Here is a 27,955-nt window from a genome sequence, read left to right on the forward strand (position 1 = left end):
ATTGTTTTCTATCCAAAGTGTGGTGGATTGGTAGCACACCATCCAGAGCTTGGCGGGAGGCAGGGTTTCCTGATTAAAACAGTGCTTTATGATTCACTCTTCTTCTGAGTGGTAATCACTGATGGTTTGCTGGCGGGTTTGAAAATTCGAGCCCCCTAGCCAGATCCAGATTATAGCGCTGGTTGAGAATAGTTGCAGGGAAGAAGAGAAGCTGTGAACCCCAGTAAGTGCGTGATAGTAGGTGGTCAAGTATCTGCTGTGGGAGGACTACAGAGGATGGTGGAGCACTTAATGTTTTGAAGAATCTTGGTCCCAACTACATACAAAGCCATTATTATCACTGAATGCATAATTAAAGTAAAAACAAGTGGTAGTTATGAAAACATACCTCTGCTGGTGATTTTAAAAGCAAATAAAAGGAGTCTTTAATTTTTAATCCAGTTGTCTCAGTCAGAAAAATATTGTTCCATGTGATTGTTCAGTCTTGTTTTCATATGTGTTCTGCCTTAGCACTCACAAAAAAGGTATGTATCTGTCGTGCTGAGGCGCGTTATTATTATGTGATTTGGACACAGCAGTATAGGAGAGATCCCTGCAGGCCTGTTTTGGATGTTTATCTACTAATTAAAGAGAATCAGGATTGTTAATATTTTGAGGCACTTTTGGAAATTAAAATCATCTACTTGTGCTGGAAGTGGCAAGCAGACTGCCTCAGAGGAAAAACTAGCCCTTAGAGAGGTCAGCTTGAAATCTGGTCTGTGCTGTTGTTTCTTCTGATGAAGTTACTGGCAGTCCCCACTGCTTGGATGCTTCAGCAGCTGCTAGAAATGGAGAAGGAGAAAGTCTTTAAAAGAAAGCAGAAAGTTCAGAGAAAGGGGCTTGGCTGCCAGACGCATCTCTGGCTGTGCTGGCTAGGCCAAGCTTGGCAAGGGGCGTTCTTGAGCGAGTGCACTCAACACCCTTTCTTCTGCTACAGATGCCAAGACCTGAGATTCATACCAAATTATAACTGATGTAGCAGTCTTTCTGTTCTGAATGTCTGGTCGTGCGCTCCATTTGAAAATTAAGTGTTTGTTCTTGTTCAAAGGTCTGTTTAGGCTGAAAGCAGCACCATCGGAGATGCTGCGGTCCTACCTCTCTTTTTCTGTGTTGTCTGCAGTTGCCTATTTCTTTCTCGGTTTCAGAATCTGTTAGAGCTTTGTGGCTTTGGAAAACAACAACAACAACAACAACAAAAATGCTCATGGGCAGAAAACAGCATAGTTTAAAAAAAAAAAAAAAAAAAAAAAAAAAGGCAGTAAGCTGTAAGAATTTTTTTCCACTCTGCTTTTTCTTTCTGGCAGAAACAAAGCGTTTAGCTGAAGATGCAGTGTTTTTTCCCAACTTGGTGTCCTTCTGTAGGTACATGTTTTAAAATGCAAGTTGGATTGCTTATTTGGTCAATCTCAATTTTATTAATGTTTGTGTGAATAAAACTTCACCCTAGAATACTTTTAATATTTGCCTTTGGAAGGTCTCTTACAAAGAAGCTGTTGCCTTTGCAGATTTCCGCTGCTGACTTGGTGGTTAGACACTTACTTCTGGCTTATTGTATTTTTTTCAGATAGTATGTGCTATCTATACTCTTATGATTGGAGTACAGTTTTTGTTTCTTAAGTATTGTTCATATACCTAAAATTATCGTTTCCAATTATATTTTCTGAAATTTTCTGAAAATCCCCGGTGACTTGGATTTTTTTGGCAGTGTGAGATTTGGGATGATTATATAAGGCTTATTTTAAGCCAGAGTATGCAAAAATGTCTGTGATTGTGCTATGATAGTGTGTCTCTAATAGCATGTGGAAGTAGCTGCTGCAAGACCTGCTTGGTACAAAAGAAGGTCTGTGGAGGCTGAAATTATATTCAATTTTTTTTTTTTTTTTTTTTTTTTTTTTTTTTTTTTTTTTTTTTGTCTCTTGAGGTTCCTAGGGTACTGTCAGACATAGGGTTTTCTCTCTACCCTGCCCTGGAAGGGGCTAGAAACAAGGGTAGAGCTGGTGGGGAAATCTCTGCAGTGATTTTCTTCAGGGCCCTCGAAAGCAGAGGGTAAGAAATCAGCATACGAAAGGACTATAGTAGTCTTTCTGTAATGAAGCTTGAACTATCATACACTGAAAAATCTGTTGAAATACTAGCTAAATATTTAATAAATGATTTAGAAACACTTTACTGTAAATAAAAAGATAATGTGCCCGTAAGTGTCTGGCACTTTTTAATTACGATTAATGATCCTTGTTGCTTTCTCACTTAGACAATTTACTTGTCTTTATTTCTCATTCTCACTTTACATCTGGGAAAATAATAAATTGAATGGCTTTGTTCCTAAATCCATTTCTAAATGAATACTTTTGTGGGTATGCTATTACTTACATATTGGCTTTTCTCTAATCTAAAACATTGCTACTTTTAAAATGAAGGGCTCTCCAGGTAGTGCTTTTCCTGAGAGAGCCTTGACAAGCACTCTGCCATAATGCTGGCAGGCCTGGCGCTCTTCGTGGCACCTCGTGTTCTTGTTTCACGTGCCTCTCAGGCCATTGAAATGCAGTATTTCAAGAAGGTGACGCTGTGGATATTTCAACTTGGTCTGCGTAGTTTGCACTTTGTCGTATTTTTTGAATAGTACGTTGCATCCTACTACTGAATTAAACAAAGTGCATATTATTAAATATTGTCTAGCCATATTCAGGTAGTTTATTTGCATTTGTAATGAAGGGGTACAGCTTGCATTGTTGAGTAGAAAATATTTTAGTGGTTTGCTAAAATAATTCACAGATATATGCAATAGCGTTACTGTAATTGTCTTCTCACATTTCAAAATGAAATGTAGGGAGAAACTCGTGAGTCAGTCTTTGCGTGTTCAGGTATTTTCTAATTAGTGTTAATAACTTCCGGCTTTTAGAATGTGCCAGAGAGTTTCTGTGCGAGACTGATGTGTGCGGTAGCTCCTCTCTAAAATTCAAGTGGTGATTTGGGGTGCAACCAAGTGTCTGTCTACCCCAACATCCTCTCTGTGACTCTAAGTGGATATCGAAGGAAAAGTGTGGATGGAGCAAATATACAGAGTAATTTCTCCCCAGTGCTGTTCTACTGACTGCTTTCAGTGTGGCAGATCTCCTGAGCCCGCGGGGGTTTCTGCCTGTCAGTAACCCTCCACTGGTTTTTCTCCAGATGCTTGTGCACCCAGCTCTCAGCACCCTTTGGTAGGGGCTTCCCCCCAGTTTTACCTCCCTCTGCGTGAAGAAGCGTCTCCCCCGTTTGTTTTGCACATTTCTCCTGGCTCCATTTTCAGCTCTTCTAGTTCTTGGTTTGAAAAAGGCGGTGGACGGCCTGTCTCTGTCCGTTCATTTTGTGCCAGCCGTGAGTTTTGTCAGCCTCTATCGTATTTCTTTCTTGGCTATTAGTTCCAGGCTCGAGGAGCCTTGTACTTTGTACTAAGACCTGCCACCTCTTGCACGCTTTTACCAACAGGTGGCTGTTTTTAATAGTCAGCTTTTTAAATGCTTTAAGTTATTGCTGGGTATGATGTAAATGTGTGCTGTTACTATACTAGCCCAAATATAACGTGACCTCAGATAGGAGGCAACTCCTGTTCCCACAGAACAGAAATAAAACCGACAAGCTGAATTCCAAGTGCCATCTGGCAGCATGCCTCCTTCTTGATCTGCTCGCCAGATATGCTGCTCTCCCTCTTTGCAAGCTCGTGGATTGAAGACCTGCCGGATAGCTTGAGTAAGACCAGATAGAGGTCGTGTCTAGGTTTGTATCTGCCCTTGACTATTGCTAGTAGTGACCTTCATTCGTGTTTAGATTTCTCTTTCCTGACTTTGAAATTTTGATATCAAGTTTTCTTACCTGCTTTGACCCTTTTTTCAGCTTCTTAATCTGCTGAACAGCATATAAACATGTTGTACTGCCATCAGTCTTTGGGGGGCCTTGTGGATAGACTCTCCCTTCTTTCTGTTGTGAAAACTGACCATCTTTTTTTATTGTCTGCTTTCTTGCCTTTAATACCTGAAGTGACTTTTTCCCCCTCTTACAAGATAAAGTCAGATTTTAAAGAATCTTTGCTGGGGGTGTTTTCTTTCTTTTCCTTTTTTTTTAATGCCTCTGAAAATCCAACTGCAGTGTATGAAATGTATCACCCTTATCCACCAGCCCTACCCCAGTGTTGAGGCTAGTGGCCAAAGGGATCTGCATGGAGGTTATTTCATCAGCAAGCTACAAGTAGGCACTGCGACCTCTTACAAAAGGCCACCTGTACATGTACTTAAAGCACAGACTGAAAAGGTTAGATTTTTATTTTCCATGTTTTACTTTAAGAGAGTGGGGAGGAACAACTAACATGTGGGTCAACATGTTGTGTGAATATACCCATACAATGAGTGAAGTTGCCCTGTTCTGTGTGCTACAATACCTAAGCTCAACAGAAACAACTGTGAAAATAAAATCCTAGCTTTACTGAAGAGTCTTTCTATACTATTTAATGAAATCTAAATTTTATCTCTAACTGCCTTCTTTTGTCATTTTTAAGCAGTATTTGTGCCCCATGATAGCTTATAAATTACTGTAAAAATAAAATAGCTATCAAATGAGTGGCATGTACTTTCCAGTTTAATTTTAATATCATGTTTCTTTTTATCTCTAGAGAGCAAATCAAAAGGCCTCCAGTGGGTGATAGATACAACTATTGCGTATCCCAAAGGTGAACCTATAGACATTCAAACTTGGATTCTTGGCTACCGACAACCAACAGTTACACATGTACATTACAGGTAGGAAATACACCCTTTTTTCTTGTATCAAGCTAAAGAATCATAAAATGTGTTCAAAGTTATTCAAGGCATGTTTTAGGATATCGGAAATTGGGAGCAATATCTTTACTTTGTGTCTTACATAACTAGGCAACATGTTACTTGAACACAGCTTTCTTCTGAAAAGTTCAGTGACAGTTTTGTATCCTAGCATGTTTACAATTTTGACCAATGTCCCATGGTTGGCTGTAGGCATAGGAAATATTTGATGACTAAGTCATCTTTTCTACTTTATGTTAAGATGCTAAACACTGCGGAGGGGTACCTATATAGGTGAAATTTCAATGTTTAGTATTATACTCTTAATAAATGCCACTAAAATAAAGGGGGGTTTGTATTCTTTCTACGTAAGTACTACTGCAGAAAGAAGCAGGTGGCTAAGAGCGGTTGCTTCTGTGGCTGCAGAGGGAAATGACTGTTCACAACCCCAGGATCCATGCGTTTTGTGCAGCATCTGTGCTTGCCCTCTCACAATAAATAGCTTTATGCTACTGCTACTTGTTCTTGTCCGTAATGATGCTGGTCTGAGTAAACCTTATTCCGCACCATAGTTTATGCATGTCCTAATAGCTAACTAGTCTCTTCAGCAGTAATTGACGAGCACTTTTTTCATTTAGCGGCAGTTCTAGCTTCTGCAACACTCCTTCCCAGACTGTCCCTCTACCCTCCCCAGTGACTGTACCATTAAGAGGTCAGTCAGCACCTGCAGTTGTACTGTTTACAGGGAAATACTTGTTGAGGGACATCATTTCTGGCTGGAGGTGCAGTGCCTGGGTCCTGTTTTTGGGGGTGATAACGTGGAAATCTTTTTCTACAGCAGTGTTACAGGTTTCGTCACCTTGGAAAAGCAACTCGCAGCTTTTTAAGGGAAACATGAGGCTGTTTTATGCTTGGAATTTGAAGCAGCTTCAACAGAGTAGGAGATCTCGATCAAGGAGTACAGCTGTCTTTCTGAAAACGTGCTACCTTTCCATACTAAAAAGTTTATCTTCCACTTTATAAATACCAGTGTCTTTGAATGCCACTTACTCTAGCTCTCTTACTTCCACTTGATAACTTCAACAGTACAGTTACGTGCTTCAGTAAAAAACAAAAACTCATGTCTGCTGCATTCCAAGAATACCAAGAACGCAGAAGTGGAATAGAATAAACTAATAAATTTTAAAATAACATTTATACAGATCATATTCTTTAAAGTTCACTAAGTTATTACTTGCTTTTACAATGGATTTGTGAATTTACTGTTCTCTAGAAACGAGGAGGCCTTGCTGAAGTATTTACATCTAGTTTGTTGCAGAGTGTACAAGGCTGAAGGCTGTGCTTATTCCAAAAATGAAAGAGCTACTACTCTTAAGTCAGAACACAGGTCCGTCTAACTCAGGACCTCTGTACTCTTCTTGCACACTTTCCTTAAGCACCTTATACTAACCACTATCCAAGCAAATATATCGAAATCCAGTTGCTGATGGATGATGATGATACATAAGAATGTAATACTTAAAATGACATATTTGGCTTACTGATTTATAAAAGAGTCTGAGTGCATATCATGAAACAATTAGCAACCCAAATGTTGCTCATTAGAAATACAAGCACACAGTGCATCTTAGTGATAAAAGGGAGATGCTTGTCCCTCAGAGCTCTTTGAACTCACAATGTATTAATTTTTAAAATTTGTCCTGCAGTCTAGTTTTATAAACTTTTTGCTTTTGATCCATTTATAACTTGAACCTTTGTGGATGAGAAGTAGTTTGGTATCCTATTACAGACAGCAACGAGATAATCTTCTATCAGAAGAGTTAAAGTCTGGTTACTGGAAGTCAGTCCAATTCTTGGCTTCATGAGGTTGGTCAGTTTGTATCTAGGGAAGCTCTATCTGAACATAGCTATCAGAAATTTATAGTATAGGCAAAGTACTGATTCTCCCCCCCTCAAAGTCCAGAGATATTTTTTTCTTCAATAATAAATATATATCAAATAAATATAACTGATTACCACTTATAATATGCTGCAGCAAGTGATGTGAAAACTGAGGCTATGGAGGGAAAGAAAACTGAAGGCTTATGTTATGTTTTGTTTTTTCTTGTTGTGTTTGGTCTTGATTTGCTGTTAATTGCAAGTCTGAATTCTCTGGGAATTTTTTAACACTCTTCTTATGCCAAATAAGTTGATCATAATTTTAGCCCAGAACTGCATTAGTTTGTCTGAATTAATGTTTTGCTCATTGGGGAGCCTCTGAATTTTTACAGTGTGCTTTCAGATATCCTTGTATGGATCCCCTGAATTGTAGTTTAACCGTGAATGACCTTTCCCATCATCACTACTGCGTCAGTGTTGCGTGATACAGAATACAGGCTGCTGACGGGAGATTCTTTCCACAGCCATGTTTAAATCTGTCCCTGCTTTTTATAGAAATCTATCTTTACAAGTTTTTCAAACATATTTGTACCCTAATTTACATAAGATGTCATTGTATCTATCGTGCTTTATTCAGGTCACCTTACTATTCTGTCAGATCTCTGTGATAGCTGCAAGTTGAATGTACTTGGAATTTTACTAAAAAGTTTTTCCAAAAATACTTACTTTAAAAGGTGATTTAACTTCTTGTTTCTAAATGTGTAAATTTAAAACATAATTTTGAGTACAGGCATAAAGATGATACAACCTTCCATGCATTGAAATTGAATATTACAATATTTTTAGTACTAAAATTTTTGAAAATGATCAGAAATTATGTTTATTGGGGGGGTATATTTTTTTTGTTCCAGGGAGTCTAAATCACTGGAGGATATCAGAGGACAAAGACGAGTCTCTTAGTTTGATCTCCAGGCTCTCAATGTTCATTTAAAAATAGCCTCTAGTTTTTATGACTGACCCTGTAAAAACTTTTGAAGTATGCTCCAAATGGAAACTAAAGCAGTGGCATGTTTGTGAAGTTTCAGAGCTTGAAGTAATACCTCTAAAACGTGAATTGAAGGTATCGGTTTTAACCGACGCTTTGGCTAGCTTTCCTACTTGGTAATTCGTAAATTGGCACGTCAAGTTTATGCCTGTGTCCCGGGGATGATGAGAGCCGCAGTTAGATGCGAGGTGGCCGTGCTTTGAGACCCCTCGCACAGAGCACCCTGGCTCCGGGCAGCGCTGGCGGGTGCACGAGGAAGCAACCTGGGAGCCATCGTCGGCAGGCGACCCTCGGGGCTGCAACATGCAGGGAGCTGGTGCTGCGTCTGGATCGCGGTGTTTCAGTAGATGCTGATGGACGTGGCCTTCACGAACTTGTCTAATACCATTTTTAACTTGCTTACACTTCTGGCTTCTGCAAAGCTCCGTGACCCTTGGAAAGTATGGTCGCTCCCGGGGGCGGCAGCGGGGAAACCGTCTTTTTGTTTGTCTTTGGTTTTCCGCTTGACAGCTGTATTGGGGGCGCCCTCTTCCCTGCGTGCTGATGATAACGAGTAAATCGTTCCTCAGTCTCTCTCCTTGTATGACCTGTGATTTTAGAGATCTTCCTCATATCCCACCTTAGCTGTCCCCCTTCCAACCTGAGGAGTCTTAGTACGTTCAGTGTCCCCTTACGCAGAAGCCTCCCTGCATCGCTGGTTATCTCATCCCTTTTGCCGGTGTCTTTTCCGATGCTGCTGTAACTCGTCTGTGAGATGACGGACGTCTTGAATTCCCTGCAGTGATCTCGGAGTCGCTTACCAGAATAATATTAGCTAACCCTGGAGCCCCTGACTGTGTGTGCATAGCTACTGTTGCTTTTTCTTTTCCCTGCCTCAGTGCTGCCTTGCATTTACTGGTACTTAATTACGCCTGCAGCTACTGTCATATCTTTCTGCAACTCTCCTCTGCTTTTGCTTTGAATGTCTGGAATAATGTTATACTAGAAATCTGTTGTGTCTTTTTCCGACTTTCTTCAGTTTTAGCGTATCATTCAGGTGTGATAGGCTAAGACCTTTTAATGTACCCATGATCTGACTGCAGTTTGTTGGAATGCATACAGTAAATTTTCACCTTCAATGTTCTTGATAATCAAATTATAATGTATAAGGGATAATTGAACACTCAAATTTATTTTTAGTTATTTTTCATGCTGCTTTAAAAATATTTGTTTACGTAAAGGATATATTTATGCACAGCAGCATTAACAGAGAGCAACTGAATTGTATGCGTATATGAATTCACTTGCATTGAATCATCTTCGCTTATATAGAAATATTCCTGCTAGATTCCATTTTGGGCATAATGGTAACTGGTTATTTCCTTTCTTGCAGATTACCTGGATTTATTTTTTGGTGGGTGGAGGTTGCTCTTTTTTTTGCTGAATGTTGTATGTGATGGACAGCTCTAGGGTTTTTATCAGAAATCCTGTACTGATGACTTAAGGACAGTTATCAATACCACTGAGAACTGGTAAAGATGGAGCGTGCACTAGGGAAACTGGGAATGGCAGATAGGGAAGGGGAAGGAATAACTCTCACTGAGAGAGTTTCCAGTATTGAAGAAAACCTTACAGCTCTGCTGTGACTGTGTTGAACCTGCTGCAGAATTGGGAACACAGATAACTGAAGCGCAGGGGTTTGGCATCGATTTCTTAGAGCTTATTTCTGAAATAATCAGCATGACCACTATATCTCTCTGAAGCGTCGTATGCATACCTTGTACTTTGTATCCTCACTTGTCAAAAAAAAGTACAATGAGGGCTTGATTTTGTTGCTGTGTAAGACCAGTGGTTCTTCTGGAAAAAATGGGAACCCTATAGTTGGTGAAAATGATGTGTGCTACAATTCTACTTTGCTCTTCTCTGTGACCAGCCAGCTGATCCTTGTCATGTTAATCCTTTTTCTATTCCTGCACCTCTGTTTGGAAATGCAGTGTGTTACCTTTTAATATGCTGGAAAAGTATCCCGCGAGATTTGGTCCCTGCGAGCTGGCTGGTGGATTGGGGGTTGATATACTCTGATACATCCGCAGGCTGTACGGCTTGATGGGGGAGAACCTGAGCTACTGCTTCAAATTCACCTCTCCTGTGGAAACCAAAATACTGTGGAAACAGTACAATTAAAGTATCATGGGTTGCTATATTGGAGTGCTGTTGCTTTTTCTGCAGGCCATAAATGAGAGATGGTTCCTCAGCAGTTCTTAATTCTGATGACAGCTGGGTACTACCTGCTCTTGGTCCTTCACAGCGTAGGCAAGAATCAAGCCACCGAGCCGTGGGCAGAGAGGTGACCCAGCTTGTGCTGCGTTAAGTCCCGAGCGGTCCCTTTCCAAAATAGCGCGCCGCTGTGTTAGCGCTGTGAAACAAACTCAGTTAGCGAAGGAAAACCTTAGGTAAAACATGCTCCGTCTTCCCATAGAATGGGTAAAAAGATGGAAATGTGAGAAGCACTTGTTTTTCTACGTTTTACACAAAACGTGTGCCCTGAAATTGTTGTGAAAAGTGTTTTGAATAACTCCAAATTGTTTTTTTCGCTTTTTCCTTCATTTAGCGCAGTAAAATGGATCACGGTGACTGCTCTCTCTTTCTAAGCTTTCTCTTTGTAGGTTTTCAAAACTTCTAATCATCTGAAAGGCCAAAGGAGAGGGGGAGGATTTTAATGCTGTAGAAGGAGATTTGCATAGCAACACATGAGTAAATTTTCACACTTCTGTGGGGAAGAGGAGGATGTTCAAGTGGTTAAAGCTCCTATCGGATGTGTGTTAGGATTTCCCTCTAGCATGTGAGTCTTTCTCAAAGCAGCGAGCTTTCTAAAGATACTTAGAGAAATGTCGAAAACAACCACTGTAGAAAATGTTTTCTGGTTTGGCCAATGTTCAAGAGCTATTCTAAACTGCTAAGTTTGAGGGCAAAAGGGCTGAGTAATGTACTTGAAATTAGTGCTAGTGATGTCCCAGTATTTCGCTGGCCTTTTGCACTTGCTTGTATTTGGCATGTATTACAATTTATTTTAAGAAAACATGGTATTTGCAAAGTCAAATCCTCAGAAATGGGAATGTGCCAAAATTAGGGCCCTACCTGTAGGTGATGGTATACTTAACTTGCATGAGTGAATACAACTGCTTTGCTCCCAAACTACTTTGTCTCCAACAGTAAAACGAATGAACTCTGCTTTTTCTTTTTGTTCAGTGAATTGCCCTACCTATGCCTTCTCCCTGTTCTAGTACTGCATTTAATAGGAGAATTATTACTGTTTTATACTTGCTAGGTGCAACCAGCATGTTAGTTAATTTTCACCATATTTATTCCAGAGAAGACAGTAATACAACAGCCATCCTAAGGAAGGCAAACTTGAGCATACTTGAAGGCCAAAGTTCAGATGCTGAGTTTGAGATGTACTTGCTTATTCAGAGCACTTCAGACATGACAAACTAATGGCCCAGTGTTTCATCAAAGTTGATTAGTGGATTCACAATTCTAACATCTCTTTATTTTTTGGAAAGTTTTGGGAGATAATATTAAAATATATAATAATAATAAATTATATTGTAATACATACTAAAATACATTAGAATATATTTTAAGGGTGGTTTTTTTAAGTATCTAGAGAGAAAAAAAAAGTTCTGTGTGTGTCTGAAGTAGTGGAACAGAAATGCTTAGCTATATAGCATAGACCTTCTGTTTGAGTTAGTGAATTAAATGATTGGTAGAAATAATAGGCACCCTATATTCATTTCCAGGTTTTCAAAATGAGTGAGTTCTAGTGCAGTAGACGGTTCCCATCTATCACTGTTTGTGCTGAAGCATATCCAAAATACCATAAGAAAAAAAAAAAAAAAAAAAAAAAAGGAGCTCTTCTGGGGAGGAGGCTGACGATCCAAAACAGAAACCTAATTTCTAGATAGGTGCAACCTCTGCTGTGTGAAAGGAGAATAGGAACTGAAATGTGCTTTCTTCTGCTTAAAGTAGCAGAGAGCCAAGAAATGTTGGCTTTTTTTGCACTGCTACAGTACATCACTTTCTGTGATAATGGAACTGAAGTAGACTAAGAAATTACAGATTGGTTTTTTTGTTATGGCCAGTCAGTCCATCCTTTCTGCTATTCCCATTAGTCGCAGCCTGTCTCCTTCTGCTTTACCCTCTTTCAAATCCGGTGGTTTCTTTGTCTCGTAGCCAGTCTTTTTACCTCAGGATTATTTCTTTTTCATCCTGTTTAGGGGCCAACAAAAGGAGTGTTGAGGACACAGCAACCAGCCTTATTTTGTCTGTTTTGAATATCTTTTGGATAGCTGACAGAAATTGCAGGGGAAGTTTGGTTTAACCCTGTAGTACTTCTGTTTACTTGTTCCATTTTGATAGATGAGCTTGAAGCTTGCTTTTCAAACTTCAAGTTTCTGTGCAAATTATGTTTTTCAGAAGCTTATAACTAGGTTGAGCGGTGGCCTGATTTTTCTTGAGGTAACTAAAGAAACTTCCCTAGCAAAAAGGACAGTTACCAAATTTTCGATTCTTAAAAACGCAAAGGTGTCAGAGCTTACCATTTTAACTACTTTATATGTTTTTGACCCCAACAGACTTTTCTCATAACTCATTAGAAAATGCTGACAAATTGATTTTGCTATCTGAAACTTAAAAATAAGGAAAATCTCCAGTTAAACTGTTTAAACTGTTTTGATGGTGGGTTTTTTTTGGTTTTTGGGGTGGTGTTTTTTGTTTTTTAATGGCATAAAGCACTAAATAAATCTGCCTCTTAAGTCTTCTGGAAAGGCTTGTTGTCATGTCTTCTCAGCATGGCATAGCTTTATGCTTGGGTCATCTTATGTGATAGATGTTGAATATAAACCCAGATCCACTACAGTTATACTCAGTAGAAATAAGTTGAGTGGTTTGATGTTTGCATAAAGATACAGTGTACTGGCAACTATTCTCACCTCCCACTGCTTATCCTTCCTGAGCTGGGTTTTGTCTTTTGGCCGTATTTTTTCTTTTTGTACTAGTCCCTTCTTTGATCTAACTGGTTTGGCATTTCTCAGCTGGTCTCTGAGTTTCTCTTACAGTAAAATTTCCTCATTTCTTTTGTCAAAATCGAAGAGTTTCGAATTAAAAAAAGTGAATGTCAGGTTTCTTTGACGGTTTCCAGTTGACCGAGGATGGGTTGGTGTCTTGCCTTAGCTTCCTACTGAGTTGTGCACTTGTATGACTATATTGCCGCGTCTGCACTGTGTGACAGTAGGTGTGATACAGCAGCTCCCGAGTCAGAGCCAGCCAGGCTCATCTCCCAAGCGGAAAGGATATTGCTGCGTTTACGCTGCATGGAAGTAGCACTTCATCTCAAGCGAACTCAGCTGTCTTTGTGCCGTAATGCAGATCAGTGCTAAGTCATCTTTTTAAATTGTGCCAGTTTTTGTACTGTGCTGCACCTGTCGAAACAAGCTTTCAGTTACTGAAGGGGGTGTGTATGTGTTTATATAAGTAAGATTTATTAAAAACAGACTAGATTCTTAGCTATAAATAAGATGCAATACGTAGTGGTTGCTGAATGACTGAATGAGCTTTGCAGAAATATCTATGGAGGGCATCTAGCTTGCCAATATATTTTAATGAGTTTTTTATTTTTGGTGTGCATTTTTTGTTTTCTTGTTTTTAGCAAATAACTGGCTTCTGGTCATGTTTGAGATCTAGCAACATCCTCCATTATAAGGAGTTTATTTTAAAAGTAATTGAAACAGCAAATAATCTTATGATCTCGAAAGTGTGGGAAGTAACATAGAAGCCCTAATTCAAGATAGGACATATGATGAAAGGCAATTAGTACTTAGGGGTGAAATCTATGATTTTTAATACAGAATAAAAGGTTGTTTCTTCAAAAAGAACCCTTTTAAAAGAGGTCATATGCTTCTGAAAATACTTCTGAAAATTATTTAATAGCTTTTGAAAATAGCAAAATCCAGAGAAAGAGTTCCTCATCTTGAGATAACCGAAACATATTTAAATTGGTGTGAAATTGTAGATTTTAAAGAAATTTCCCTCATTCTCCTCTTCCTGTTCTTATCCCCTTCTTTCCACACATACTTCTGCAGGGGTGTTCTAATTAGGTGTTTTTCCATAAAACTCCTTTAGCTCTTTCATTCTTTTTACGTGTAAAAATATGACAGAGAACCCTGTTAATTGTTCTAGGTTGTTTGCAGCCTTCATATTTTCATAATTCACACAGATATTGCTGTGACATACTAGTGACAAGATTGTCAGCATGAAGTGGGTTTCTGTTTTCTCTTTGATTTTTTTTTTTATGCTTTCCTCTGTAATTGAAAGGAAAACCCAGGACACGTGAAGGGGATGGAGGGTTGTAGTGCCTGTGGACACAGTGTAGTGTTGTTGCAGGCTAGATCACTGCTTTTAGGCAGGTGCTGAATGGTTTGGGATGAAGGAGTCACTTCTGAAGATTGTGTCCTTCGTAATTTAGGACAGCCACCTGTAAAATATACATTCTTGTTGGGTTGCTTGAGAGCAAATAATTTCAGATATGAGGAACACAAGAATTCAAATTAAACTGGCTTAAAAACGTTTGTGTGCTTCTTGATTTGCTGTATTCTTCTGTACCAAAGGGTGTGGAAGAATGTCGCAGGAGTCCTTGCTTTGGGTCCATCGCGCATGCTGCGGCACATGCTCTCCTCCCAGGTTTGACATGCAGCACAGTCAAATGGAGCAGGCACTTAAGGAGTTGATTTTCTCTGTAAAACTATGTTGTTCACTGTTTAGTCTTTAATCTGAGAAATATTCTGAAAACTTTATGGAAAAAAATATGTCTAAACTGAAGTGAAGGTCTTTCCAGACTTAGAATATGAAATGGAGCTAGAACAGTTTTCCTCAGTTACTGTTTTATGGGTAAGAAAAGTACCACAGAATCAGTAAGGCTGGAAGGGACCTCTGGAGATCATCTAGTCCAACCTCCCTGCTCAGCAGGGTCACCTAGAGCATGTTAGACAGGGCTGCATCCAGGCGGGCCTTGAGTATCTCCAGAGAAGGAGACTCCACAACCTCTCTGGGCAACCTGTGCCAGTGCTAATCAAATCGGTGTGTCTGTGTATGTTCCTTTATATATATATTGAGAGAGATAAGACGTTTTTATCAAAATCTTCATTGTGGATGTGGTTGCTGAGTTGTTAGTGGGGCAGTGGCTCTCAGCCTATGTTTTGGATTGCATAAGTAGAAAGTTTTGTTACTTTAGACTTTCTCAGATGCCACCCTGGACCTGATCTCCTTAATAAGGGTACTCTCTGAAAACACAGATCCTCGAGGAGCCATCTGTGGGCAGAGAAGAGCGGCAATGTGTTTAGTATAAATAGTGGGCTTTTTAGCTTCACCTCATCTGGTACAGACAGGGCTTCTTCCAGGGTGCAAGAGTTTTTTTTAGACATTTTATCTCTAATTTACCTCAGTTAGTAATGTGAAATCCGACTGTAAGAATATAACTCTGTATGATCTGAGAATATGTTTGGAAAATGCCTCTAGATACACCAGCACTTGCCATTAGGAAATGATGACAGCCAGCATAGCGTTATTGGAACAGCAGTTGTTTTCCACACTGCAGTAAGTTTCATTCAGAATGGGTGTAATTGTGATTGCTGCTTAAACTTATAAGAAGTAGACTTAATATGTAGTGATTCAAGTATTCCGATAATATATTGATTCATACAAGAGTCTGGATGGATTCAGGCAGGAAATTGATATGCTGCATTTCATTAGCTCTCATAATATTGCTGTTACTTTGCTACTGTATGAAATTGCCACCTCCTAATTAGTTTCTCGTGAGTGTCTTTTTAGCTCTTCTGATAACGTTTTCAGATTAGTGGGTGCATTTTGGGAAAAAAATCCAAGCTTCACTGGGTTACTGAGCTGTAGAGCTAATCGGTAACAGAAAGTGAAGGTGGAGGTGAAGAGTATCTGCAGCTTATGATGGGAAGCTCATGTGAAGTCAGGTAATGCTAGACTTCCATACTGAGCCCACATACATACTCCTCTCAATTCTCAACCATCGTCAAGCTTGCCTAAGCAAGCATCTGTCGTTCAAAAACGTACTGTGAAGCACAGTGTTCAGTTGTTGCGTCCTTTTGTCTCTTACGCCCGATAGGTGGAAGAGAGTAAAAACTGCGCTTGGGAACCTGAGGTATGTAGGGGCAGAGAGTCATTTTTGATGTTAAACTCTCAAAGATGGATCCTGCTTTGTGGGTTGAGTGTTTGCTTTGTTTGTCTATCGTGCCTCGTGGCATCTGGGCTCTGAGAAAATACTGTGCTATGTTACCTCTTTTGTTATTTTCTTAATAGACAAGGCAAGGGTTTGAGCTATTTACTGGACCACGAACTATTTTATAATCTTTCTGTTTGGCCAAAGACTCTTTTCTTCAAACTGTAGTTTAGCTAAGATGATAGTTGCTAATTTCTGTTTATTGAGACTGGCTTTACTATAGTATGAAGAAATCCACAATCTGATAGTGATGTAGGAAAGGTGCCACAAAGGCTCCTAAAGAATTATTTGAGTTATGTTGTATGTCCTAGTTGGTAAAGAAGATTGTTCATATGCTGAAGTTAATTGGAGCACCATTATTTTTAATTCATCCATTAGAGCAATGTTTTGCTTTTCCACTTGCAGCTTATTTTCCCATGTGTAGGTTTTTCCAGCTCTTCTACCTACCTACATTGATCCAGTGCTAAAGATGGATAGTATCTTTTTGTGTGCACCACAGTAAATGTGCGTGACAGTTTGCCCCTTCATGAAAGAGGGACAAGCTCTGCTGTATTTGCTGTGGAGTGACGCACGCGTGTGAACGTTTCATTCATTCCTGAAAAGCAGGCTTGTGCTGCGCAGGGTGTTACAGAGGAGATGGGCCGTGTTGGAAATGTTGGCTTTGTGCCGGGGTTGGGGGAGGGCGAACTCAAATGATAATTTGAGTGAATGGTTGAACGTCTTATCTCAAATTACAGTGTAAAAAAAAAAAAAAAAAAAAAGGAGGAGGAAGAGAATCTTCTTTTAATGCTGGAAGAAACAAGGCTGTAAATTTTGTGTCTGGATCACTTGTTGGTTTTGCCTCAGCTCACTCAAAGCTTTAGGCAGAGGAGGCAGAAGAGGAACTGTGAAAGGGGGAGATATGAGTGACTAAGCAATAAAATGTGGCGTTCTTCAGCAGCATCCCCTTTTTTCTGTAGTCTGTCATTCCCTTATACATTTAGACGGTTTCATATGGTTGTACTGTTACCTCAAATTCTTTTCAATATAATCGATCAAGCCCATGTTTAAATAGAAATTAAAAATTTCTGTTCTATTCACTAATGAGTATAGAGGCATAGCAGAAGTGACAAGTTAAATGAGAGCTCAGCTGAAAAGAGCAATACATGACTTACATTTTGGGGTATGACTTTCTGAGACTAGCCTGATGCACAAATCTCTTCTACACTGGCCTGCCAGTAAACCCAACATAGTTGTGTCAAAGAAGTCAAAATCACTAAGAGTCCACTGAGGAGACTTATAATTATTGTACAACTCCCCCCCCCCTCTTTTTTAATCCTTTGAGGTGTAGGGAGTTGTTTTTAGGGTTTTGTTGTTGTTGTTGTTTCAGAGTAGGAGGAGAGTGTTTCTGTATCTTAATGAATTCTTCCCTGGACATCTGTATTTTTATTAAACAGATCCATTATTCAATGTAGAAGTACAAAAATGTTGGTGGTTCGTCCCTTAGCTTTTAAAGATAGAGCAGTAGTATTTGATTATGCTTAGGTATGTTGTCAGTTCTCAGTGTAAAACCTACCACGGACGTTTTGGACAAAGATGACAGCTTCCTCTGGAAACCATGGAGGACTGGTTTTCTGGTATACAGAAGACCTACTGGCACTTAGTGGTGGTATTACATACTTTCTGCCTACTGAAGAATTGTTTCTTCAAAATTGTGATTGAGCCTTCAGTATTTATTTCTTTTGGTTTTGGTCTGCGTTTCTAGGGATAGTAGTGTAGTGTGGTATTCTTCCTTTTAAAAAAGGTGATAGGAGCCATACACAGCTCTGTGTATGGCTTCTGCGTGGCATTTGATAGACGCTAACAGTGCCTACCTCTTCATGCATCTGACTGGTAACTTAGAATAGATTTTGTTTCATTAATACTTATGTGATCCGTGAATCAGGGAGAATGAATCATGCAATTAGATTTATAGAAGAGTCTTACTATTTTTGGCTTGCTTTTTTTCTTTCAATGTACAAAATGCATTTCCGAGATTTAATTATGTTTGTTTTTCTGGTAGGATTTTTCCAATTAAAGATGTACCTGCAGAGCCTGAAGCGCTTACGCACTGGCTATATCAACGGTTCATTGAAAAGGAGGATCTCTTGACACATTTCTATGAAACAGGTAGGATATTTGCCAGCAAAGAGCATTGTGCTTTGGTGATGTCTTTTGCTTACAGGGATCTCCAAATTATTTAAAATTTTATTCTTTGCGTGTATGCAATAAGTGTGGTTTCTCACACTTAGTATATGGCAAAAGAACAGATGATAAGAAATGATCTAAAGAAGATAGATTGCCAGGTCACATTAGATTAGGTTGGTGTTTGGAAGTTGGTGCATTCAAAATTGAGTTAAGGAAATCCTACTCTTAAATAAGATGGTTCAGCTGTGAAACTAGCTGTTACAGGATTTGACTGAGTAATCATTCACTGCCTTTTTGAATTTTCATAACATGGATAACGAAAGTAGTTAGAATTAATGCAAATAAATTTGGGGGGATATAAAACCTTCAGTGGTTAGGAGTGAGCAGGCCCTTCTCTAAAAGGGTTTAAACAAGACTCAAATGAGGCAGGCTAGTCTGTTTGCTTAATGTTGCCATTTGACGTGTTCTTCTGACACTTGTACTCTGGGAGAAAACTGACCTAAGTAGCCTGTAGCTATAGTCCGAAATGGTGGAGCTTGCCTCCCACCTCTGTTAAGCTGAACAGAAAGATGTTATGATTGGAAGGCTCTGTAAGAATTAAACAGCGTGAAGTCCTTGAAGGCTTGACCTGCAGCCCTGTACTATGCGTTCTCACCTCCTTGCTGTGAGATAATATGGATCACTTCTGTTATAAAACACTTCCAGTGATACTGCATTAGAAAAATCTAAATAAATTAAGTGTATTATTAAAATTATAAAAGGGAAACCGGCAAATAACATGTTACAGAATCACAGAATAGTTGAGGCTGGAAGGGACCTCTGGAGATCATCCAGTCCAACCCCCCTGCTCAAGCAGGGTTGCCTAGAGCACATTGCCCAGGAGTCTGTCCAGACAGCTTTTGAATATCTCCAAGCATGGAGACTCCACAGCCTCTCTGGGCAACCTGCTCCAGTGCTCTGTCACCTCCATAGTAAAGAAGTTTTTCCTCCTGTTCAAACTGACCTTTCTATGTTTCAGTTTGTGCCCGTTGCCACTCGTCCTGTCGCTGGGCACCACGGAAAAGAGTCTGGCCCTGTCCACTTTACATCCTCCCTTCAGATGCTTATACATATGGATAAGATTCCCCCCTCCCCCATCCTTTTCTTCTGCAGGCTGAAGAGTCCCAGCTCTCGCAGCCTCTCTTCCTAGGAGAGATGCTTCAATCCTTTAATCATCTTAGTGGCCCTTGGCTAGACTTGCCTTGTATGTCCATGTCTCTCTTGCTCTGGGGAGCCCAGAGCTGGACCCAGCTGGGCCCAGCACTCCAGATGTGGCCTTACCAGGGCTGAGCAGAGGGAGAGGATCGCCTGCCTCGACCTGCTGGCAATGTTCTGCCTAATGCTCCCCAGGATACCATTGGCGTTCTTGGCCACAGGGGCACATTGCTGGCTTGTGGTCAGCTTGTCCACCAGGATCCCCAGGTCCTTCTCCACAGAGCTGTTTGCCAGCAGGTCAGCCCCCAGCCTGTCCTGGTGCATGGGGTTACTCCTCCCTGGGTGCAGGACTCTGCACTTGCCTTTGTGGAACTTTGTGGTGTAATTTAAAATATCCACGTAGTTCCTTTGAAACTAGGACTGGAGAAGTGTTTATGCAAGGTTCTTTCATTTTTTCCATCCAGTTGATACTGAGTTTATCACCTGTCCTCCAGCAGTTGTGTGTGTTATGCAGAATACAACACAAGAGAAACTCATCATAATAAACAAGAGAGCTAAAATCCAGAGAGATTAAGATTCAAATTTTATTTGGACATAGATGAAAGTAAATTTATCAAACTTAGACTGAATAGGAAGACACCAGATGAAATAACGTACTTTGTGTCTGAAGCTTGCTACCAGTCAGTCTACTGAATCAACTGAGTTTAATATTCCAGAGTGACTATGTTAAACAAGAATGCTACTTCTGCAAGGTGATTTATTGCAAATACTGTTTTAATACAATTTTGAGTGCTTAATTGTCAGTTGTCACGCTTAAAAACATGTAGCAACCCGGAGCTGTACTATACTTTATGAATGTCATTCAGACCTTATTGATAACAGAAGTCAGACCTTGCTATATAAATTGCATCAGAATGTATGTATTGGACTTTTAGACAAATACCTGGCTACATTTATGTTTTTAAAAAAATCACAAAAGGATGCAGGGAATTCTTGTTATTCGGACATAGTATTTTACAGGTAGCGTTAAAATAGAATAGTCATATCCAAAAAATCTAACCAGACTAGAATTTCAAAGAGTAAAATGAATATAATCAAATTTATTCCTTGAAATGCACTTCCAAAATAGGATAATTGGTTAGCATACTAAGCATGAATTAATAAGGTATGTTAATGTAGATGCTATGACAGAGGTCCTTATTAGGCATAAATTAGCATATTTTAAAGTTACTGCTGTTTATGCCAGTAGAGAATCTGCTGTTGTTGCTTTTGCTGTCCTGGCGTAGTGCGGAAGTGCTATTATCGTTCTCTGAACATTTCGCTATTCCTGAAGCCTAATGTGAAGAGAATTGCTGAAGCTCGCTGCAGAGCTAGCTCTTTATTGACACCTTACACTCTCTCAAGTTGGTGTGTTTTTATGACTTATAATTATTTCAGCATTTTGACTTTTTAATACACATTGCCTAGGAACTTCTCAATTTACAAAGCTTGCTTCAGATAGCAACTTCCTGTATGAAATTAAAATAGCTTTATCCAGAGAACTTTTTATTTTGTTTTAAGCTGGAGTAATATATTTAATGCTTAACTCTTAAAAAAAAAATTTATTGATAATATCATTGGAAGGAATACATTCTTTTAGCCTATTTTTTAATTGGAAAGAGGAAGAAACTAAGCCTAAAAATAGCTTTTTCTTTTTTGCCAAATGCCTAAGTGTTAAGGACCTTAATGGATCTCAGGAAAACCTGTAGACCTATTTAAAAAACAATGTTAAAAATCTGAATAGCAAACTATCCCGTCCTTTCTTACAGGTGCATTTTAACACATTTCACTTACAGAGCTAAAACTGTGTACAGTTATATCTGTAGATTTAAGCAGCACAGAGACACCTATTTTAGCAGTTAATGGAAAACTTCTATTAGTAAATATGATTTCTCTGAAATCTGAAGTCTTGAGCAGAATAACCTTGAAGACTGCAGTAGCACAAAGGGGATTAAATTTAATAGGACAAAAGCATTTGAAGGCTAATTAAAAAAAAAAAAAAAAAAAAAAAGCTCTGTAAACAAGGAGCTTATCAATTGGAAGTGAGTAATTGTATGCCGAAGTCCTCATGGTCCTCGGTCACTCTGATCGTAAGCAACTGGAGGGATGTAAGTGAAAGAGTGAAGCAGTGTCATCCTACAGGGCAACAGGAGAACGTTTGCTCTAGTGATACAGAAATACTCATGCATCGTACCAAATCCGAGACCTCGTATGGAAATTCTGACTAAAGATCTGTCATCTGCGTTCAAGAAATACAAATTGAGCCTGAAACAGGACAGGTGATGGGTGCAAAGACGACTGAGGGAAAGTAAGTTGTTTCTGTGAAGGGTGACTGAAAATGGTTGGCCGGTCTCATCTAGCGAAGCGGAGGATCACTTTGGAGGTGCAACTTAGCTTGCGAGGGAAGGAAGGAGAAAAAATTGCTGTCAGGACTGAGGAGTAAAAGTTGTTTAAATCAGATGTCAGTGTTGATACAACCCCCCCCCCCCACACACACACACACACATTCTCACCGAACAAATGAACTATGATAGAATAAATGCACTTTGTAGTGGGTGAATAGAAGATGACCCCTTGGTGGACTGTAGCATTTAGCAGAGTGACAATTACTGGTGAATAAACAGGATGGCAGATTTGCCCGTGTGTGAAAATATGCGTCAATGAGTGGAGGATGGGACTCATCAAGATTTTTTTTAAGTAGCATTCATACAGAAAGAACAGCTTTGCCTTAAATGCTTGATTGCAATTCCTCCAGTGATTGCAAATGTGAAGCAGAAAGATAAGTTGCTGATAGTATCTAATTGCAAAAATTGTGTGGTTTCTATGATGCAAAATCTACGTTGCTATATCTTTACTCTTTGATCATTCATCTTTTGTTCTTATATGAGTAGCTATGACTCCATAATATTATAGCAAGTAGATCTACATATCTAGTATTCTCAGAGGGTTTTATATCCTCTGTTCAGGATTAACTGAAAAAAAATCATATCTTCTAGGCTTTGTGCATCTCTAAAATGTAATGCAAATTTTTTAATATACAATGTAAATATATGCAAATACTTTGATGCTTATAAACCTCTGATTTATTCAGACATATTTAAACTACAGTGTTGTAAGTTGGAAAACGTCAACTTGGAAAAAATAAAATTTTTTATTCATTTCGGCCATCTCCAACTGCTCTTTCTCTCACAAACAGACCTAAACAGATATTTGAAAAAAAAAAACTTTCTAGAAAACTCTGTGTAGCAAATTACAATGCTTCCTTAGTCTATGTGATTGACTAGCCAGTGAATGTTCACACAACATTATTGTGTGTATGTGTGTGTGTGTATATATATATATATGTTTGTGAGTTTGTGTACACACACACACACACACACACACATATATGTGTATATATGTATATATATGTGTGTGTATATATATATATATATATTCAGGAAGAGCAGTATACTTCTTTGCAGTATACCAAGCTGTTACTAACCAGCTTAAAGCTCAATATGGTAGCCATTGAATATACAGTGAGGTTGGGTTTTAAAGAATGCTTGCAAGTTTATGCTTAGAGTTTAATTTGAAATCCAAGTGAAATGGGAATTGTGCCTAATAACGAAGAAAACTTTATTATGCTCTTGAAGATAACATAGCAGTGGAGACATAAGACAAGTAACGAGCTTCTTGTTTGTAGGCACTGTTGCTGGTACAGGCAGTCATGGGAAAGAATGATACCCTAAGCCTACCATTCCTGCTACACCAACATTAAATGTGTTATTTCTTTTCTTTTTTTAGGAGCATTTCCTCCGCCGCAGGGCCAGACGAAAGCTATTTCTCGGGAGATGACCCTCAGTAATTTGTGGCTAGTTGGCATACAATCACTTGCGTTTTTGTCAGGCGGTATGTGGTACTGCATCTTCCAGTATTTTTATCATTGCCTGTTTTAAAAGTTGAATGGGACCTGAGGACACAGTGGGAATCCAGGCTCTTGCCAATGAGTATCATGTTGTATGTGCAAATGTGAATATACAAGCGTAAAGGAAAATACTGGATGGACTCTTGCCTCTCCTTGGGGAAATTTTAAACTCCACTAAACATAGTGACCTGATGATGTATTATTTTAAGAATTGTCTGTATTTTTAAAAGGTGTGTACTCTCACCCACACTTAAGCAAATTCAGCATTTGGACAAAAGGTGCAATCGTACAACTGCCATAGAAGAATGTCTACGACAAGAAAACTGTCACCACAAGTATTTCTTGGCATTGTAGTTAGAGCTCAGAAAATTCAGCAACGTGTCTCTTCAGTAGTCCGTACAACACTTGTGTGGTAGAGACTCCTCATTTGCACAAACTCATACTTTGTTGCAGCTCATTGTGCTGGAGTCAGTAAAGATGCTCTGCAGAGCTGATGGTGGTATCGTTGCTACTGCCCAGTCAGCAGTTGTTGTATTAGACAAACCGATCTAGAAACAGGACCCAAATAAGATCCAATGTCAGATGGTTTTTTGGGGGAATCAGTGCTCAAAAAAGCATTGCAGTATCGTACCGTGATTAAAAGTTATCCACGTTTGATGAATCAGCCCATCCTTGCTGTGTTTTTACCATCAGCCGTCTGAATTCTGTGTGCTAACAGTATCTCATAGTATGAGGGAACTTGGAAAATATAAAATCACTTGATTTATTTTCCCTTTTTGTGTTTAGAATGCATCCCCCTGATCATTATCATTTTTGCAAAATGCACTTTTAAAGATGAAAATACAGTGAAGGAAAGATGTACAGCTTAGGATGTAGGGGGAAGCTTTTATCTGTCTCAGATTGGAAGCCAGAATGATTCCAGCTATTTCTGGAGGTCTGCTGGTGCTGCTGGTGATTTTTAGCCACCTCTGTATTTTGTAAACTGCAGTCTAACCAAGGTGACCTTTGAATGGTTTATGGAGGCCTTTTTCTCCCCTACTAGTTGCAACTGTGCTAAATATGCTTGTGGGAGAATTTAAATAATTCAATGCCAACAATCTTAATGTTTTGCTTAGGAAAATAAAGAAGAAAAACTATTTTCTTAAAAAGAAAAGATAGGTACAATTGTTAGTGTAAACCTACAAAAAATGTGGTAAATATTCTGAATAACTACATGAAGGGCAGTATTAAGTCTGCCACTGTGCTAAAATGATAATGGAAGAAGAATGAGTTGAATTTAAAGGCAAACTGGAATAGGCAACATTTTCAGACGTAATGTACGATGCTTCTGAAAGGATGTCAATGATGTATATTCTCACTTCTGGCAGGTCTAGTTGGCATCATGCTTATGTGACTACACAAGGATTTGAGAGAGCTGTTCCTAAAATAAAATTAATCTCTCTAAATACAAGCAGGATAGCCAGAACTCAGCTGTGGTGTACTGCCTTTTATATACTAATTTTATTGAGAACAAAGCCAGCCTTCAGTAGTTTTGGCTCTGCTTTAGCAATATTGATCCTTCTCTCTCTCGTACTACATGAATCACAACGGGTGGTGTACAGAATACAAACCATAGCCCATGCTCCCTTTGGAGGGGGGAAGAGCAGGGAGCATACCGAAATTTGAGGCAATGCAGATTTCTCTGGTTTAGTGCAAAAAGATCTTGTTAAATATGCCACACTCCACAACCCCAAAAGCAGTAGCTTTACCCGAAGGTAGCTCAACAGGGGTGGCTGCAAAATGATGCATCGTGGCAAGTTCCCCTGAAATACCTCATTGACTTACCGTACCACTGCAGCTGGAGGGCAAAGGCAGTGCTTGCCTCTAGCTTAATGTCTAATGTAAGATACTGTTTCTAAATCCCACCTCTTTACACCTAGGCACAACACACCCGAATTCTAGTGTAAGACCAAATCCATTTAAAAAGAGGTATGTACTGCAAAGGGAGGCAGCCTTGGGCGCATAACATTTTTCTTCATGCTTCTGTTAAATTGCAGCTGAAACAGAGAATGTATTTGATTTGCCACTTCACCGGAAGATGTTGGGGCAGGCCAGGGCCATCACCGCTTGGTGGGTCGGTCTGTCGAACCGCCTCCCAGGGCTTGGGCGTAAATGGACTCTCAAAACCGCCCGGTGCAGTTGGCAGACTACTTTGTCTGTCCTGCGCCGGGTGGTTTGATCAGCCCCAGAGACACCCGGGCTCCCCCTGTTTTTACTTTGAGCTTGAAGAGACTAGAGTGGTATAAAAAGGGAAGTTTATATAAGCGGATTGCACAGTGGTAACTCACATCAGGAGGTTGTTCTTTATAAAACCCAGTAAACTCTGTGTAAGAGCATACTGTTTTCTCAAATGCAGTATATATATATATATATATATATATATATATATGTATATATTGTTTTTTCCAGTGGACTGCAGTCATAGCGAGTGTTCACATGCTGCCTAAGGAAATAATAGTAACGCGCAATAATGTTTCAGATGATCATTTGATTTATCTGGTTCCTGTTAACTTTCAATTTGTTTCTTCATTGTTCTTAACTATTGCAAGACACTTGTTTTCAAGCACTGATTGTAGTTTTGATAGGGAGAGTAAATAGTACTAGATCACTTCTTTCCCGCAGCACTGGAAAATGTGAAGAAAGCCTGATGCTATGTGTCTTTATGGCTGAATTGTTGTCGATGACGCTGGAATGAAAACTGTTGTTAGGAAATCCAAAGTACCCAGGGCAGTATTCCCAGCATGAACGCAGATATGACTTCATGAAAGAGAATTAATTGGATACAAGATTTTTTTTTTTAAATAGAAGACCATAAAATATGTGAAATATGTGTAGGAAGTTCTGCACTGAATACCATGCTGGTCAAGACTGGAGCATAGCAAGCTAGTTTGTAAAACGTGAATTCCTGTCGGTTACAGTCCAGTTATGCAGTTGGCTAGTGTTAGAGCTGTCGCGGGCTTTTTGTTACAGCCGTCGGTGGGTTTTCTGTTCTGAGCAATTCAAAATGCATTTGCTAGAAAATGATGTTAATGAACCACAGTTGGTCACAAAATAGTTGAATAAGTAATATACCTTTGAATTTAGGAGCTATACGATGGAGGATTGCATAAAGAGATACAGGATGAAAAAAATTACAGGAAAAGTTAACTGAAAGCTGTTGCGCACACACAAGTGAGAATGTAACAGTTTGTTGTGAAAAAGGATGGTTCTCTGCCAGGGTTATACACAAAACACCTGTAAGTTTGTGTTTAATTGTTCATAAATAAGTTGTTACAGTTGAATCAATGTAAGTCCTAATAGTTTAGCATTGCTGCTCTTTGATTCCTGTTTTGTGAAGAATATTTGCCCGTTCACCACAAACAGTGTTGGTTTTAGTTCTTTTTTGTGTGTGTTCCTTCCTTATTGATTCTCTTGTATTTCATGCATGGTTCTGTCAAGTATTTCAATACTGGTGTGTCTTATAGGAGGGATTTTTTTAAGTCATCAGATCTTAAGAAGCAAATTTCCATTTTTCTTGTTGCATTAAAAATATAATGACCACTGTGGTACTGTTGGTTGTACACTTGTTTTGCAAACAGTGTAATTGTTTTTCTTCTGTTTGACGTTGCCATAAAGTGCTGTTAACTTTTTTCAGCTGTTTGTAGAAGATAATACAAATACCGATCACTGTGTGTGACAGTATTCAACTGCTCCACTTTGCCTTGACATAAAATTTTGGGACCAAAGGTACTTAAAAGTGGGATTTCCAAATCACGAGACTGGGATTCAGCGCGTTCTTCGTTAGTTGGCTGGAGATTTTGTGCTGATCAGACACCATCACACAAAATAGTTATAAATCTGGGGTACTGTATTGTTTGGAAATAATGGAGCCATATGAAATAAAAGGTTATTTTGCAAAATTGCATATTTGATGGTTTTTACATGTTTTGTTAAAAAGAACAATTGGAAGAGCAAAATTGAAACTATGCTCTGGTTTGCAAAGTCTGCGTACATTATGAACACTTCTAAGCAGCTTGATTTTTTTTTTCTTCTGTGTAAAACTGTAGACTACCTGGCTGTGATACAAAAGTCTTTCAAAGGATTCTATGCATTTTAAAGCTAAACCTTTTTATTTTATCATTGGATACTGAAATAATTAATTATACACTGAAACTGTCCTATTACGAGTTGGTTCCTTTAAAATTAGAGTGATGTTTGTTTTGTATGATGAAAATTAATTTTCTTGATACCATTTACCTCCCATTTTTTCCTTCCCACCTGTGTCACCTGCATTTTGTTGTGTATGATATAAATGGATGCAGAAGTCTGTAGTGACTGTCAGTGATTTTGCAAAGGGCTGGTGATGTTTGGATTTATTATATTGAACTTATTTAGTTGGATTTTTTTTAAATCAAATCCTTTCAGCAACCATGTCTTTCAGAAATGTAGACAGATACCAGAAGAAACGTTTCTCTACAGAGATTAATAGATGGTTCCCTGCCCCCCCCTTTTTTTTGTGTGGTAAAATAAAGTTGATTTTTTTCAAGACTTCATATGCTTCTAATCCTTAATAGCTGAGATTTGTCTTTTGAGGG

At 39.1% G+C, this 27,955-nt stretch overlaps 1 protein-coding gene across 2 annotated transcripts in view; it reads left to right on the top strand.

The window, feature by feature from the left end:
* The window catches only part of LPGAT1 (lysophosphatidylglycerol acyltransferase 1), a 67,922-nt gene extending 40,009 nt beyond the window's left edge, over positions 1-27,913 (top strand). For both annotated transcript variants that reach the window (XM_062571853.1, XM_062571854.1), the window contains exons 5-7: positions 4,685-4,811; positions 18,078-18,184; positions 23,222-27,913. In XM_062571853.1, the coding sequence (XP_062427837.1) occupies positions 4,685-4,811; positions 18,078-18,184; positions 23,222-23,373 (386 nt within the window). In that variant the 3' untranslated portion in view covers positions 23,374-27,913. The remainder of the gene's footprint in view (positions 1-4,684; positions 4,812-18,077; positions 18,185-23,221) is intronic.
* Positions 27,914-27,955: the final 42 nt, after the last annotated feature.

The sequence above is a fragment of the Rhea pennata genome, chromosome 3, assembly GCF_028389875.1.
Source record: "Rhea pennata isolate bPtePen1 chromosome 3, bPtePen1.pri, whole genome shotgun sequence".
In the NCBI taxonomy this organism is placed as follows: Eukaryota; Metazoa; Chordata; class Aves; order Rheiformes; family Rheidae; genus Rhea; species Rhea pennata.